This window comes from Mobula hypostoma, chromosome 17 (assembly GCF_963921235.1).
Source record: "Mobula hypostoma chromosome 17, sMobHyp1.1, whole genome shotgun sequence".
Classification (NCBI taxonomy): Eukaryota; Metazoa; Chordata; class Chondrichthyes; order Myliobatiformes; family Myliobatidae; genus Mobula; species Mobula hypostoma.
The window spans coordinates 65,004,928-65,023,825 of NC_086113.1; the positions used below are offsets into that span (position 1 = coordinate 65,004,928).

General features: G+C 43.0%; 1 protein-coding gene across 2 annotated transcripts in view; it reads right to left on the minus strand.

Annotated features, from left to right (window-relative positions):
- The window catches only part of LOC134358091 (coagulation factor XIII A chain-like), a 228,584-nt gene that overhangs the window by 203,571 nt on the left and 6,115 nt on the right, over window positions 1–18,898 (minus strand). The window contains exon 2 of one of the 2 annotated variants that reach the window (XM_063070040.1): window positions 7,511–7,684. In XM_063070040.1, coding sequence (XP_062926110.1) covers window positions 7,511–7,670 — 160 coding nt within the window. In that variant the 5' untranslated portion in view covers window positions 7,671–7,684. Of the gene's footprint in view, window positions 1–7,510; window positions 7,688–18,898 lie in introns of both variants that reach the window. The other variant, XM_063070041.1, reaches the window with a different exon arrangement.

Sequence of the window (18,898 nt, forward strand, 5' to 3'; positions counted from 1 at the left end):
CTTACCTATAGAGAAATGGGAGAAAATTTTCCAATTATTTAACTTTTCCTCTATATGTGCTAAACATATGTTGATACAATTTAAGGTGGTGCATCGGGCCCACATGTCTAAAAATAAACTAACTCGTTTTTACTCTCATATAAGTCCTATCTGTGATAGATGTCACTCGGAGGTAGCTTCTTTGATTCATATGTTCTGGTCTTGCCCTCTTTTGGAAAAATATTGGAAAGACATTTTTGATACTATTTTAACAGTTTTGCGTATTGATTTACAATCTCATCCTATTACTGCAATTTTTGGTTTACCAATGATGGAACATAGTTATTTAACCTCCTCAGCTCGTCGGATGATTGCATTTGTTACATTAATGGCCAGAAGATCCATTTTATTGAATTGGAAAGAGATCAATCCCCCTATTACATTTCAATGGTTTTCCCAAACTATATCTTGCTTAAATTTAGAAAAAATCAGAAGTGTCACTTTTGATTTTTTGGTTAAATTTGAAGAAACTTGAAGGCCATTTATTCAACATTTTCATATGATGTGACTTGACCTTTTCCGAATCCTTTTTATTAACCTTAAATATATGGGCAGAGGAGCGGAGTTAATGACATTAATGATTGTATCTGATGTAATATAATAGCCCAGCTTTGTTTTGTTTAGTTTTGTTTTGTTTAGTTCAGTTTCGTTTAGTTTTTGGGTTTTTTTTCCTAATTTGGGGTTTTTTTCTTGACATTTTTTCATTTTTCTTTTTATCATGTTTAATTACATTAAGAGTTTGGGAGGCTTAGTATACTTGTGTTATCTGTAGTTTATATTCACATATAATAATTACCAATAATGTAATCCCAATCTCTTTGTACTAACATTGTTGTTATGTTTATGAATTTGAAAATTAATAAAAAGATTGAAAAAGAACGAAAGAAGATAATCTATGCCTTCATTCCTTCTACCAAGGTGCGTGACCATACATGTGCTTATGGCATATTCCATCTGCCACTTCTTTAGTAATTCTCCTAAGCTACCCAAGTCCTTCTGCAGACTCCCTGCATCCACAACACTACCTGCCCCTCCACATATATTTGTATTGTTCACAAACTTGGCCACAAAGCCAACAATTTCATCATCCAAGTCATTGCCATATAACATGAAAAGCAGTCGTCCCAACACCGATGCCTGCAGAACACCACTAGTCACTGGCAGCCAACAACAAAAGACTCCCCTTATTCCCACTCTTACCTTCCTGCCAGTCAGCCACTCTTCCATCCAAGCTGGTACCTTACCATTGGCTCTTATCATGTTTAACCACCTTATATGTGGTATTTTGTCAATGGCTGTCTGAAAATCCAAATAAACAACATCCACTAACTCTCCTTTGTCTATCCTGCCTGTTCTTTCCCAATAACAAGACTGTATATATTAGCAGTGATGGACAAATGGTGAGAATTGTCCTGGATTATTTATGATTTTTTTTGTTATGGCACCTGTGTATCACTGAACAGGCCTACGTTTACTGCCCTTGAGAAAACAGTGGAGACTGCCTTCTTGCAGCTCTTCAGGTGAAGATCATCCAATTCTCCTGTAGGGGATTGAATTGCTGGATTTAGACCCAGTGATGATAAAGGGGTGGTGATATAGTTCAAAGACAGGATGGAGGGAACTGGTTGTCCTTCTTGCTGATGAATATCTTGGGTGTAAAAGGTGCTGTTGGAGTTGTCTGGAAGAGTAACTGTTGCTTATTTTGCAGCTGGTACGCTCTGTGACCACTGTGGGCTGGTGGTGGAGGAATAGCAAATTGTTTGCCAGTCAGACGACCTGAGTTGTTCTGGGTGATGTTCAGCCTCTTGTGACGTGTTTGACTTGTACTCAGCCTAGCACAGCACGTGGAGAATAGTCCACTACATTCCTGACTCCAACTATTGAAACCTTTCACCTTAAATACCCAATGACTTCAATCTAACCAGGGTTCCAATAATGCTACATTAGGTCAAATACTGCCTTGATGTCAAGGGCAGTAGCTCTCTCTCTCCGCAAGAATTCAACTCTTTGGTCTGTATTTGCATCCAGGCAGCCCTGGTAAAACCACCTGGACCAGGTTACTAGTGAGAAAGTGACATTTTATAATACCAAAGACTGTCAACAGAATTTCTATATTAGATATTGGCGCATTAAATTCTGGATAAACATGGTGCTACATGAATTATTTTCATGATATATATATGACAAAAGCAAATAATGTACACTCTTGTGTGCACTGGTACTCTGCTTTTGTGATGTCTTTAGTGGAAACCTTTATAGTGTTGACATTTCTTGTCTATTTTTGTAAGCCAACCTCTATTGTTTGCTGTATCCAAACTGTAGCGATTACTTCTGAATTATTTTATAATACCTCTTAATTTACTATTGTTTACAGCATTAATCAGTCTCACAATTGTCTTTGGCAGGCATTTATGCGGCTGCATCGTATCCAGTAGCTGAGCTCCATTGCAGCCGAGCTCCACACTGAGAGGATCCATACATCTTCATCAGGTTTATACTCCATGGTGGGGTGTGGAGAGCAGAGGGTCTGACTCCAGACCTGATTGTACAACCATTTAAATGATTTGAAGCTATGTTTTAATTTAGCATGACACAATTGTAAGTGGCACAGGGTGGAACAGCATGGAAACAGGTCCAACTTGTCCATGCCAACTAAGTTGCCCACTTGAGCTAGTCCCAACTCCCTTCATTTGACCCATTGTGTGAGTGTGTGTGTGTAAAATAATTTTGCATATAATGGTTCAAAAACTACAACAAAACAACATGAAATCATAGACTGAATAATAAGTTTCCCTTGGTGGGAGTGACGGGGCTGTCTGACACTGCCTTGCAAAGACAGTTGACAGGATCATGAAGTTGTGGACACAGCTCAGCATCTCACAGAACCAGCTCCTCCTCCTCCTCGCCGCCTCAGTGAAGGAGCCAACATAATCAAAGATCTGCCCATGCTGCACATTCTCTCTTCTCCCCTTCGCTGAGTAGAAGATACATAAGCCTGAAAGCACGTACCACCTCACGCTCAGCATCTATTATAAGTCTATTGAACAACCTCTTGAATGGTAAGATGAACTTTCGACCTCACAGTCTACTCTCTTATGGCCTTGAACCTGATTTTCTGCCGCACTGTACTTTCTCTGTAACAGTAACACTTCATTCTGCATTCTGTTAATGTTTTCATTGTACTACCAACCAGCTAGATCCTTTTAAATTACATCATTTTATCATAGATAATCTGACATGCTTATGGCGAAAGACATTGGACCTCATTTGTGATTTTTCAGGTTGAGAAGAGAGCAATTCATTTTCTTCCATAGATGCTGCTCGACCCCCTGAATTCCTCCAGCAGATTTTTTTGGTCTGGATTCCAGTGTCTGCAATCTCTGTGTCTCCATTAAACTGCTATGCTTTGAAGTTAAGAATTAGGGATATCTTATTAAAATGTATAAGATCCCCAGGAGGCTTGACAAGCTAGAGGTTCAGATATTTCCACTATTGGGAGAGTCCCTTGTGGTAGGACATAGACACAAGATAGCGGGATAGTCATTTCAAACTGGGATTGGATAAGAACATCTCACAGACGGTCCTGAATCTCTGGCATTGCCAATCACAGAGGTTGATGGAGGCTGGATCACTAGAGGTGTTAAAAAAGAGATAAATAAACTTGAGGAATTGTCACAGAAGAGAAGATGATGCTTTAATCTTATTGGATGGTGAGGCAGGCTTGAATTCTTGTGTTCTCGCTCCCTTGTGCAAACAACATCATTTTCAGTCTTAGCAACATCAAGTCTTTAAACCGATGAGTGGCGAGATAATGTCTCCTTGCTACATGGAGGAAGATATTGTGGGCATTGCATGAATGTGCCTCAGGATGGACCAGGATGAGTGGATAACAGACTTTGAGCAAGAAAAAACAGAGCAGGGAACACAGTTGCAGAAATCCAGGCGGAAGTTTCAATTTCATGACTACAGATAAGCTTTAATTGACAGTGAGGTCCCTAATCTTTTAGAATTGTGTCCATGTTGCTAATATTATCTTCAAGAGCTGATGTACTTTTAAACTTTAAATAGCCTTACCATTTCCTTTTGTAGTTTTATAACCCATCTTTCCCCAAGAGTTTGAAGGAAAATGCTGGAGGTTCAAGGAATAATGACAAGTGTTCTATAAAAATACATTTTTTTAAGCAGGCAATGCTAATTGGAATGATTTTATCAAAGTTGAAATATTTTTTCCATTCATGAAGAATTCCAGCAGAGCAAGTAACAGATCAACTTAAAGTAAAACCTGGTGCACAGGATATTTTGAAAAACATTGATGTCAGTGAAGGCTTTATCTGTGCAGAATGCATCTTTCATGAGCCAAGACATGAAAGGATTCCTAAGTCCCTTGCCATCTGTTTCTTAACTGCTTATTTTTATTTGATTCTTACATCTGCAAACATTTAGTTGCTTTATTAATTCAGAAGAACGTCCCAACAACATTCTTATCTTTGCATGCAGTGAACACTGCGATGTTTGCAAGTCAAAGCGATTGAAGGTCAGGCCCATTGTCTATAAGCTGTTCATATGAATCTACATTTATAAGTTGTTTGTATGAATTTATATCTCTCTCCTGTAAATAATTCACTACCCTGCAGCTCCCAGCAAGTAACCTGCTGAACATCTGGAATAGTTCACAGTAACTTCTGGTCTCAGACCGATGGCCATTTCTCACACAATTGATCTACCCACTATCTCAGCATGACTTAAACGGACGTCTTTGATGAACACATCTCCACCGAGAATGATTTTATAAGAATAAACAAAATATAAACCAATACACCTCAAAACAGTTTCTAATTAACTTTGTGCTCAAGGGTAAGAGCGGTAGTATCATTCTTGTGCTTTACGGATTGGTGTTGCTATCCATCCCTGATCATCCCTGATTAATTCAGTTAACAATCAACCACATCTTTGGTCTGGAGCCAGCCATAGGCAACCCGATTAAAGACATAGATTTCATCGCCTTGAGGACATTTGTGAACCAGATGGGGTTTTACAACAATCCATCAGCTTTTTGTTTTATAAAAATGGGAAAAAACAGATTTATTTAATTGATTGAGTTTAAGTTCCTCAGCTGCCATAGTGGTACTGGAGCACTTGGTACAATAGCCAAGAACTCTGGCTCGTTGCACAGCGACTTAACCACTTCATTACTGCATCATCATACAGGTAGCGATAGCTCAAGTCATAAATGATCACAGTACATGGGTGCAAAACCTGATAGTCAGCCCAACAACTACAAGGCAAACTGAATGGCTGGCACGTTAATGGTGTGTGTGTGTGTGTGTCTGTGTACATCAAGTGCAACAGACATTTAATTTTCTGAACTAAGAACATGGCACAGTAATCATTTCATCCACATCCCTGCCTGACTTTCACATCCCTCCGTTTCATCAGCCTTCCTCACAGCTGACCATTCACAGCCTTCTGGCGAGAGAATTCCAAATAGTTACAGCCCTCTGTGGAAAAAAAACTCTCCTCATTTCTATCCCAAACATTCAACATTTTAGCCTCTTCATCCAGATAGTGGCCGATGATCATGATATTGATATCATATATCAGTGATCCCATGATATCAAAACTGATATGGTTTTCTGATACAAGGATGAACAAAGTGAATAGCATAGTTCAAGTGGTTAATTGTTGGATGCAGATTCTTATCATAGGGGATGATGCGAGACTTTGGCAGTGACTTGAAAGGAGACTCAGTGCAACAGACCAGTGGGCTTCACGCTGCACCAGGCCTCTTTTACAGATAATGAAGCCTGGTGTAAAGACAGCACCCCATGCAATGTGAGGGGACCAAATTTAACCCAAGTGCTTGAAGTTACCATTTGTCAATTAGGAATATCAGAACACTATCAGGGAATGGGACTGGCCAGACAGCTCCTTGATGAAACCAACACAGTCTAGATGGCTGAAATGGCCACTCTCCCTGTTTATAGTTGTATCAGGAGGAGGCTGCTCAACAGATTATATTCTTAGGGAAATGGACAGTCGGTCACTCAGGGTAGTACTTAGTACTGATGAAGTTCCTCAACCCAACTATATCCCTCCACAGATGCTGCCTGCTCCAATCTGTTCCTCCAGCGTTTTGTGGGTTGCTCTAGATTCTGGCATATACAGCCTTCTGTCTCAAGAATATATTTGTTCTCAAAGAGCTATCCAGTACCCAGCATCAGATTAATATTTCTCCAGCCTGAGTCAAACCAATCGCCACTTCACTGATCAAGGGTGGGAACAGTTCTTAATGCCAGAACAACACTCCATTAGTTTAAACTCCCTGTCAAAAATGTAGTTACAATTTGTAGCCATTCAAATAAAATCTCAAATTTACATAACTGTCGCAGTTTGGGAGGTTTTAATTTTATTTCCAGCTCCTTGCTTTAAACCAATCCTTTGTTCTTGATGAGGAGCTCTGATTTAACCTTATTATTTATTGAAGAGGGGAATTCAAACCAAATTCCCAGTAGAACACCAACTTTTGGAATATTTTGAGAGGAGGAATATTTTAACAAATTTATATAAAATAGTGAAGTAAGAACAGACAGAGTCAGTCTCTTGATGACTGAGGGACTATATGAAAAGGAAGATAGATATCTATATTAATTGGGGAGCTTTAGTACAGAGTGCAGGAATTTTTTAAAAAAGATTGGGTTACAGAGTTGTGGAAGCCCATCTGGAGATAAACTGCCAAAGGTCCTGGCTAAAAAGTTATTTAGAACAGTAGAACTTTGCCTATAATGCAACAAATATGTACACTTTTGCTCAAGTTACTGCAATCAATCGGGCTCACTTGGAACCAACAGCACTTGGCAGCAGAATAAAAGGCTTATCTTGTTTTCTAATGTGGTTGGATGGGATTACACAATGTCAGTTACAATGATAACTTTTCATTCTCCAACCCACATGTACATCAAACTCGACAAAATAGATCCTTTTGTCAGTGTATGGAATTAACCACTTCATCGTACTTCTCTTTGTGTTAATTTCAGTTGCACTGCAGAAACCAGCGAGCCTCTGTTTAATAGATTATTATTTGCAAAGGAATTGATTTCAGGTCGGGAGTATGGCAAGATGAAGCAGTGAGTCTTTACATTTTTGAATGTCCCAATCGCCCACTGTGTTAATAGGAAGAACTACAATTTCAATTTGAAGCATTTACAGCGTGCACTCTAACATGCTGTTTTCTTAAATCTATCAAACTGTCAACCAGTTAATCAATAAACCTCCTTAAGTAATGACATTTCACAATGTCAACTGGTTCCCAGTCTGCTAAGTTCTTCACCATTATAGACTTCTGCGTCCCAGATAAATGCTCACAAAAAAACAGACTCAAATCACTTGCCAGTTATTTAAATTAGTTCATCAATTATACCAGAACAACAGTGATGGAGATATGCGAAACATTTAAAAGCTCTGCATTAACTACCTCGCAGATTAGGTGGTCCTCTAGGAATGAGTCCAAATTGCTGAAAGTCAGGGACGGCATTCTCTTCAGCATTGGAATTATTGGAAGGGGTGGTCTTCCGCCCAACGTATGAAGCTAATGGCTTTCTCCTGTTTGGATTAGCAATGCTTGATTCAGACATCTCTAACTTCCAACCTGCTGAAACAGAGATGGAATAAGATTAGTAGAACACATTAATAGATTGATGGAAAGCAAAACAAAAAACCTGACCAAGGCTTAGCAACATACACTTAGTAGCCACTTCATCCGGTGCACTGAATCTGCTTATTAGTGCAATTATCTAATCAGTCAAATATATGCCAGCAACTCAATGCATAAAAGCATGCAGACATGGTCAACAGGTTTAGTTGTTGTTCAGACCAAAACATCAGACTAGGGAAGAAATGTGATCTAAGTGACTTTGAACTTGGAATGATTGTTGCTGCCACATGGGGTGTGTTGAGTATCTCAGAAACTGCTGCTCTTCTGGGATTTTCACATACAACAGTCTCTAGAGCTTGCAGAGAATAAAACAAAAAGCAAAAAAAAAAACTCCCAAAAAAAGCGATAAACAAAAAAACATCCAGTGAGCATCAGTTCTGTGGGGAAAAACAACTTGTTAATGAGAGAGGTCAGAGGAGAATGGCCAAACTAGCTCAAGATGTCAGGAAGGCAACAGTAACTCAAATAACCATGTGCTACAACAGTGGCATGCAGAGCAGCATCTCTGAATGCATAACATGTTGAACCTTGCAGTGGACGAGCTACAGCAGAAGACCATGAATGCACACTCTGTGTAGCTCAGGAGGAGACCTAGTAAAGTGGTCATTGAGTGTACAGAGGAGATACAAATCATTCTTCTCTGGGTTACAGTCTATCTCCTGCAAACTAGACACAAGTCAGATAGTCACAGAGTTGCCCAGCACAGGGAGAGGCCCTTTGAAACACCATGTCCATGTCTTGTGGTTTTGTCCGTCTACATAAATCCCATTTGCTCACACTAGGTCAATATTCTTCTAAAGTAACACACACAAAATGCTGGAAGAATTCAGCAGGTTTGGCAGCATCTATGGAAGTGAATGTTTCTAGCCGAGGCCCTTCTTCGGGAGTCCTGCTTATTGAAATGTCTGTCAAACATCTCTTAAACATAACCAATGTATCTGATGCCAACTCTGGGAGTGAGTGCCAGACATTAACCACTATCTATGTCAAAAAACTTTCTCTCTGATCCACTTTAAAATTCCCATCTTTCACCTTAAAACTCTTGTTTTGTTTAATTGAGGGCAGGTCCTTCCCAAGTTATGTCAGAGTTCTGATCCTGTGTACTGTTCATAACCTAGACAGTTCACGTCAGAAATGCAGCCATGAACCAAGTTTTCACCTGGCAGAAGACGCCTGCATTTCCCACAGCAACAGACAAATCTATCCTCATCCACCCAGCCCACCTTCCAAACACTCATTCACATGTGTAGGTTGTACATCAGCTGGGCGTTTGTGCCCATGGTAGAACCTAGAATTTCCATGTGTAACAACGCTGGCCATCTGAAACAAAAAGCCTAGTGGAGTTCAGCTACCAAAACCAGGTGAATGAACATTTTCTAGAATTGTTTAAGTGTTCTTAGATGAAAACTCAACCAATCAGTTCCATCTTACTGCATTCATGAAGGTTACTGCACAAGACTGGGTCAATGTGATGAGCCCCATGATACCACTGAGAGTCACATAAATAATAAATGCTCTTTGAGTCAAGTGCCATTGGAAGAGTAATTCCGTAGGAAGAGTAATTCATTGTGGATCTTACAGGAGGGTAGAGCTGGAGGAGAAATCTGAGAATATTCTTGGAGAGGGGATGAGAAATCTTTCTAATATTCATTCAGTTTCACAAGAATTTAGATTCAATTGTGTTGAGGTTACACCATGGGAGGGTATGCATTTCGCAGAACCTCTCAGAGTTCTCCTGAATTGGTTACAGTCAAATATTTGATCATTATTATTTTTACAATGTTAACAATTTTGTACACAGTACCTGAAATATATCTGAAAAAAACCTGAAAAATATATAGATTGTTATCAATGCCTACTGTAGACAGTATGTACCTATTGGACATCATTTCCCCAGTAACCTTACAAGATTATAGAATGGTATGGTACAGCTGTAGCACCCAATTAGACATTCAATTACACTGTCCACATCTACTTTGATGCCTCTCTGCATCCTTCCCACTCACACTTTTCTTCACCAGTCTCTATTAACCCATTCCTCCCCCTCCCAAGCTAAAACAGCTCGTTATGCTGTTCACCTCAACCTTTCCCTGAGAGAATGAATTCCACCTGATATAGTCTCCATTTTCAACCAGTGCTGGTCCTCAAAGTTGTGTTTAGCCTATTCCAAACTGAGAATCAGTCATGTTAGATTTGTAGACTGACAGATCAGTGTAAGAGAGTCACTATTTTACTTGGCACTGTAGCTCATTTTTTTTTAAAGAAAATAGCAGAACTCCTTGTTAATAGTAATTGTTATCGCCTGCCTGGTGGCTGTCTAACGGTTAACTGGACCGCTTGCAACTTTACTGTCACATTTCACTCTTGGTTGAGCTTTGCAACTGCTATCCACATGATTACTAAAGCTCCCCCCTCCATCTTCAGATCATCAGCTGTTGTACTTTGCCCAAGTTCTGCTGATATTGGAATCCCTATCTATGCCTTTAATCACTCTAAACCAAATTTCCCTCACTCTCTCTATAAAATCAGAACTGTATAGCATCACTATGACCACTTTGATTACTTTGTCCTCGCATTCAGTCTTGTAAGAATCATGTGTTGTATAATTTATGGTTTTTGCTTTTGTGAATGCTGCTGATATGATGCTATGTGACAGTGATGCTGTTGCAAATAATTTTTTCATTACACCTGTGCATACGTGTACCACAACCTTGTCGTGGTTTGGAGCCTTGCGTATCTCCATGACCCAGGGAGCTATGCAGGCTGGCATCAGGGCTTCATGTTTTGGCTCAAGTGCACTCAACCATGCCAAATACATCAAAGGGCAAAGGTTGAAAGGTTCAAAAGTTCATTATTACAGACTCTGCTAATCATTGTAGGGAATGTAGAGGAGGCTTGGCCCAAACACAGAGCAACGGAAACAATTTAGTGGTGAGCAAGCACTTTAATAATAAACTGTAAAGCAACAAGTCACCAGGGCCATAAAACATGGCAGAACAAATACAAGGTTTGTGCATGAGAGCTGGGTTTAAATAGGCTGCAGGTGATGATTTGGAAATGTGTAGCAGGTGACTCCTGTTAGCTCTGCGTTGGTATACCCTCTGTGTAGGTCACTCCACCACCATTCCCCTCCGCCTAGTGGAACTTGACCTCACTCTAAATAATTTCTCCTTTGGCTCCTCCCACTTCCTTCAAACAAAAGGTGTAGTCATAGGCACTTGTACGGGTCCCAGCTAACCCAGCCTGTTTGTTGGCTATGTGGAACAGTCTATGTTCCAAGCCCACACCGGTGACCGTCCACACTTTCCCTATGCTACATTGACGACTGCATTGGTGCTGCTTCCTGCACCCATGCGGAAATTGCCGATTTCATCCACTTTGCCTCCAACTTCCACCCAGCCCTCAAATTTACCTGGTGCATTTCCAACAACTCCCTCCCCTTTCTCGAGTTCTCTGCTTCGATCTCTAGCGACAGCTTATCTACTGATGTCTATTACAAACCCATGGGCTCTCACAGCTGCCAGGACTATACCTCCTCCCACTCTGTTACTTGTAAAAACGCCATCCCTTTCCCTCAATTCCTCCATCTCACCACATCTGCTCTCAGGATGAGGCTTTTCATTCTAGAATGAAGGAGATGTACTCCTTCTTCAAAGAAAGGGTCTTCTCTTCCACCATCATCAATGGCGCCCTCAACTACATCTCTTCCATTTCATGCACGTCTGCTCTTACCCTATCCTCCTGCCACCCTACCAGGGATAGGCTTCCTCTTGTCCTCACCTACCACCCCACAGCCTCTACGTCCAGCACATAATTCTCTGAAATTTCCTCCATCTCCAACAGGATCACACAACAAAGCACATCATATGCTCCCCCTTACTTTCAGCTTTCCGCAGAATCACTCCCTCCATGACTCCCTTGTCCATTAGTCCTTCCCCACTGATCTCCCTCTTCGCACTTTTCTTTGTAAGCGGAACAAGTGCTACACATGCTCCAACACCTCCTCCCTCACGACCATTCAGGGCCCCTTCCAGGTGAGGAGACACTTCACCAGAGGGTCTGTTGGGGTCATATACTGTGTCTCTGCTCCCGGTGTGGCCTACTGTATATCGGTGAGATCCAACGTAGTTTGGGACACTGCTTCGCCAAGCACCTACGCTCTGTCTGTCAAGAAAAGCAGGATCTCCCAGTGGTCACCCATTTTAATTCCACTCTCCATTCCCATTCCAATATGTCTATCCATGGCCTCCTCCATTGTCTGCATGAAGCCACACTTAGGCTGGAAGAACAACACCTTATATTCTGTCAGGGTACCTTCACATTCTCCCTCACACAGACACACATACACACTCTCACACACACATACACACCTTCACACTCTTACATACACACCTTCACACTCTTACATACACACCTTCATAGTCTCACTCACAAATACACACCTTCACACACTCACACATACACACCTTTACACTCTCACTCACATACACACCTTCATATTCTCACTCACACATACACACCTTTACACCCTCACTCACACCTTCACATTCTCACTCACATACACACCTTCACACTCTCACTCCCACTCACACACGCCGCTACACTCTTACTCATACATACACACCTTCACACTCTCACTCACACACGCCGTTACACTCTCCCTCACACACACCTTCACACTCTCCCTCACACACACACCTTCACTCACACATACACACCTTCACACTCTCACATTCACACCTTCACACTCTCACTCACACATACACACCTTCACACTCTCACATTCACACCTTCACACTCTCACTCACACATACACACCTTCACACTCTCACATACACACCTTCACACTCTCACTCACACATACACACCTTCACACTCTCACATTCACACCTTCACACTCTCACTCACACATACACACCTTCACACTCTCACATACACACCTTCACACTCTCACTCACACATACACACCTTCACACTCTCACATTCACACCTTCACACTCTCACTCACACATACACACCTTCACACTCTCACTCACACATACACACCTTCACACACTCCCTCACACATTGAACAAGAAATTGGAAACAAGAAGGAACAAGGAAAGAGAGTGGATGACTGTATTGATAGAGTGGGGAAGGCGAAATACCTTACAAAGATTGACCTGTTAAAAGGATATTGGTGTGTTCCTTTGACAGAGAGGGCCAGTGAAATCTCAGCGTTTTGTCACACCTTCTGGGCTGTATGAATATAACGTTTTACCCTTCGGGATGAAAAAAAATGCTCCAGGGACATTTCAAAGAATGATCAATTCTGTAATTAGAGGTTTAGAAAACGCAGGGGCTTATATCGATGATTTAGTGGTCTGGAATGACACGTGGGAGGAGCATATTGCAGCAGTAGAAAAACTATTTGACAGACTTTCCAAAGCCAATCTTACTGTGAACCTTGATAAAAGTGAGTTTGAACATGCTACTGTTACATATCTTGGCTATGTAGTAGACCAGGGCCAACTGGCTCCTGTACAGGCCAAGGTTCAAGCTATTGGTGAGGTTCCCGTTCCAACGGGCAAGAAAGCGTTAAGGTTTTTGGAAATGGTTGGGTATTACTGAAAGTTTTGTAAGAACTTTGCAGATATCGCTCTCCCCCTAACAAAACTCCCAGGGAAGAGTGAAAGATTTTTATGTAATGACCTTTGCCAGGAGGCATTTGAATGTCTGAAAACCATCCTGTGTTACCACCCTGTGCTAAAAGCACCTGATTTTCCAAAACTATTCTCTACAGCAACAGACGCTAGTGACTGCTGCTGGGGTAGTATTGTTACAGAAAGGTGTGGATGACATTGAACACCCAGTAGCTTATTTCTCAAAGAAATTTAATGTGCATCAGAAAAATTATTCCACTGTTGAACAAGAATCGCTATCATTTATTCTGGCTTGACAACATTTTGAAGTCTATGTTTGTCCTGCTCGGAGACCACCTGTGGTTTACACGGATCACAGTCCGTTGGTGTTTCTAACTAAGATGAAGGATAAGAATAGAAGGTTATTAAATTAGATTAGATTATTAGATTATGAGGACATGCAGTCCTCTTTTATTGTCATTTAGTAATGCATGCATTAAGAAATGATACAATGCTCCTCCAGTATGATATCACAGAAACACAAGACAGAGCAAGACTGAAAAACTGACAAAAGCCACACAATTATAACATATAGTTACAACAGTGCAAAGCAATACCGTACTTTGATAAAGAACAGACCACGGGCACGGTAAAATGTCTCGAAGTCTCTCGAAAGTCCCATCATCTCACACAGACGGTAGAAGGAAGAAAAACACCCGCTGCCATGAACCTCCAGCGCCGCAAACTTGCCGATGCAGCACCCTGGAAGCACCCGACCACAGTCGGCTCTTGAGTTCGTCTGAAAACTTCGAGCCTCCAACCAGCCCTCCGACACCGAACACCGAGCAACATCTCTGCTGAGCGCTTCGACCCCGGCCCCGGTCGCCAAGCAATAGGCAAAGCTGAGGATTTGGGGCCTTCTCCTCCAGAGATTCTCGATTGCATAGTAGCAGTGGTAGCAAAGCAGGCGTTTCAGAAGTTTCTCCAGATGTTCCTCCATGCTTCTCATGTCTGTCTCCATCAAATCAGGATTGTGCACGGTCCCCTACTTAACAAATACAGATATCATTCCGGAGCGGCCGCGTGCGCTGCGTCGTGCCGCCATCTTCTCCTCCCCTTGGAGTCTGATATTGCAAGAATATGACTTAAAAATAAAACGTGTGAAAGCTACTGACAACATTATAGCTGATTGTTTATCTAGATGTTAAGTTAGAAACTGTACGCATTTTTGCTCTGTTATCTGATAATTAAACAGGTACTGCTTCAAACTTTGTAATTTACAGTTAAACTAAAATTTTGCCTGCGTCACAATTTTTTCTAAAAGGAAGGGGGTGTGACGGGGTCCTGAATTACCTCAATGAACTGTGCTTTTGAAAAGAGAGAGAGAGAGAGAGAGAGAGAGAGAAAGAGAGGTGAAGACTGCTTGGAGATGGTGTTATAGTTTCTCTGCAGCATGTTTACACTTTGTGAGGACACTGGCAGCTTCCAGGTTCTTACAGAGAGAGAGGGAGGAGCTCCTTGATGGACAGCTGGTAATCAGCACCGTGAGATAAATAGAAGGTCAGTTGTTAGACCTACAGACACATGGTTTTGGGCACTGAATGAGCTTTGTTGTGCCCACAGAAAAGGTGGGTTTTGGAGGATCGATCAGTGGCTCTCACAGTGTGAAAAGGGTGTGACTGGTGGGGAGTTATTCATGTGTCCGACCCTCGTCTGGGTTGATAATTCCACCACAGAAGAATAGTCCCCTTTGTTGTGGTCACAGTCAGTGACTTCTAAAGGAATTTGGAGGACAATGGGAAGATCGACAGCATGAGCTCACCTGAAGAACCAAACACCTCTCCCTCTCCATCACTAATATATATATAATCATTGCTAACCTGTTTGATATATCTGCATTTATATTACTGAATTGCATAGTTACTAATAAATACCATTAGTTAATAGCAATACCGGACTCCAAAGTGTTTTCCATTCTGCTGGTTTCTATAAGGTGTTGTTCTTCCAGTCTAAGTGTGGCTTCATGCAGACAACAGTACGGGGTACATGACACATACACACCTTCATGCTCTCACTCACACATACACACCTTCACACTCTCACTCACACACACAGCTTCATATTCTCACCCATACTTGCACACCTTCATACTTACTCAAACATACACACCACACTCTCACTCACACATACACACCTTCACACTCTCACTCACACATATACACCTTCAAAATCTCACTCACACACACACACCTTCACAATCTCACTCACATCTACACACCTTCACACCCTCATTCACACATACACACATTCACACACTCACTCACACATACACAAATTCACATTCTCACTCTTAGATACACACCTTCATATTCTCACTCACAGATATACATGTTCACACTCTCCCTCACTCATCAACAACTTCACACTTGTCATGGTCCTGTCTGTGAAATCCGCATTCCGAGTCACGGTCCAGTTCATCAATCTTTGTTCCAGGTTTTCCTGTATTTCCTTGTTCTATTGGGCACCTGATTCTCGTTTTGGGCTGATACATAAATATCTTTGCAAACCAAGGATTCCCAGCTGGACTGTTCCCCTCCACTCCCCATCTGAATCCCTGGAAGCTACTTTGGCAGTTTATCTCAACAGTTACCTAGCACTATTCTTCGTCTGTAATCTTCCTCCGTTACCTTCACCTGCTACCTCGCCTGCTACCTTGCCTGCGTCCTCTCCTGTATCGATGTCTAGTTCAACCGCCGGAGTGAGACCGGAGCCTTACCATGCCAAGATAAGGAACAATCTTTCGTTTAGTTTGGAACTGTCTCTTCGTGTCCCTGTGTTTAGTGTCCTTGTCAAAGCAGAGTCGTAGCCCTAAGTCCTGTTCCCAAGGAGGGGTCCCGGCTCTGTGTTCTGTGTTCCTGTGTTCCAAGTTCCAGGCGGCGTGTTCCAGTCCTGTCCAAGTCAAGACTTCGTGTTCTTGTCCTGTCCATGTGCCTCGTCCAGCCCAATGCTGGAGATTCCTCGTCCTGTGCTGGATCGTTCCTATCTGAATCCTCGGCAGTTTACCTCGGCAGTCATCCCGCCCCTGCGTCCTAGAAAGGGTCCTGGCCCTGCAATCCAAGGAGGAGTCCCGGCTCCGTACCCAAGCCGAGTCCAAGAGCCAAGTCCTGCCCTGGAGTACCTCACCCTGCCTTGTGCTAGAGTTCCCTCGCCCGGTCATGTAGCCATGTCCAAGAACCTCGCCCGGTCGTGTAGCCACGTCCAAGAACCTTGTCCTGTCCAAGTCAAGGCTTTGTGTTTTCATTCTGTCCATGTGCCTCATCCTGTGCAGGAGTTCCACTCCAGTCTTGTAGCCACGTCTTGTCCTCGCCTAGATCCAGGGTCCGAGCCCAAGTCAAGACCCAGGTTCCGGGTCCCTGTCCAGTCTCTGGCTCGGAGTAGTAGCCCAGGCTCCTAGTTCCAAGTTCCTTGTCCTGGTCCTACTTTCCTAGTCTTAGTCCTAGCCCAGGCCTCGTGTCCTTGTCTCATCCAGGGCCTGTGTCCATGTCCAGTGTCATTTCTTCCTGACTCCCCTTGCTTTCTTGATAAACCTTGTCCTGTTCCTATACTTCAGTGTCTGTGTCTTGCATTTGGGTCCGCTTCCAGCACCCCCTTATGACAATACTCTCAGTCACACTCACACCTTCACACTCTCGCTCACACACTCACACCTTCACACTCTCACTCACACTCACACCTTCACACTCTCACTCACACTCACACCTTCACACTCTCGCTCACACACACACACCTTCACACTCTCACTCACACTCACACCTTCACACTCTCACTCACACTCACACCTTCACACTCTCACTCACACATTCACACCTTCACACTCTCGCTCACACACACACACCTTCACACTCTCACTCACACACACACACACCTTCACACTCACACCTTCACACTCTCGCTCACACACTCACACCTTCACATTCTCACTCACACTCACACCTTCACACTCTCACTCACACACTCACACCTTCACATTCTCACTCACACTCACACCTTCACATTCTCACTCACACGCTCACACCTTCACACTCTCGCTCACACACTCACACCTTCACACTCTCACTCACACACTCTCGCTCACACACTCACACCTTCACACTCTCGCTCACACACACACACCTTCACACACTCACAACTTCACACTCTCGCTCACACACTCACACCTTCACACTCTCGCTCACACACACGCACCTTCACACTCTCACTCACACACTCACAACTTCACACTCTCACTCACACACACACCTTCACACTCTCACATTCACACCTTCACACTCTCACTCACACTCACACCTTCACACTCTCGCTCACACACACACACCTTCACACTCTCACTCACACTCACACCTTCACACTCTCACTCACACTCACACCTTCACACTCTCACTCACACATTCACACCTTCACACTCTCGCTCACACACACACACCTTCACACTCTCACTCACACACACACACACCTTCACACTCACACCTTCACACTCTCGCTCACACACTCACACCTTCACATTCTCACTCACACTCACACCTTCACACTCTCACTCACACACTCACACCTTCACATTCTCACTCACACTCACACCTTCACATTCTCACTCACACGCTCACACCTTCACACTCTCGCTCACACACTCACACCTTCACACTCTCACTCACACACTCTCGCTCACACACTCACACCTTCACACTCTCGCTCACACACTCACACCTTCACACTCTCGCTCACACACACACACCTTCACACTCTCACTCACACTCACACCTTCACACTCTCACTCACACTCACACCTTCACACTCTCACTCACACATTCACACCTTCACACTCTCGCTCACACACACACACCTTCACACTCTCACTCACACACACACACCTTCACACTCACACCTTCACACTCTCGCTCACACACTCACACCTTCACATTCTCACTCACACTCACACCTTCACACTCTCACTCACACACTCACACCTTCACATTCTCACTCACACTCACACCTTCACATTCTCACTCACACGCTCACACCTTCACACTCTCGCTCACACACTCACACCTTCACACTCTCACTCACACACTCTCGCTCACACACTCACACCTTCACACTCTCGCTCACACACACACACCTTCACACACTCACAACTTCACACTCTCGCTCACACACTCACACCTTCACACTCTCGCTCACACACACGCACCTTCACACTCTCACTCACACACTCACAACTTCACACTCTCACTCACACACACACACCTTCACACTCTCACACACACACACCTTCCCACTCTCGCTCACACACACACACCTTCACACTCTCACTCACACACACACCTTCACACTCTCACTCACACATTCACAACTTCACACTCTCGCTTACACAGTCTCGCTCACACACTCATACACACCTTCATGGCATAAACTTCAATTTTTCGAACCTCCGTGAATATCCCCTCACCTTCCCCTTTACCATTCCCCATCC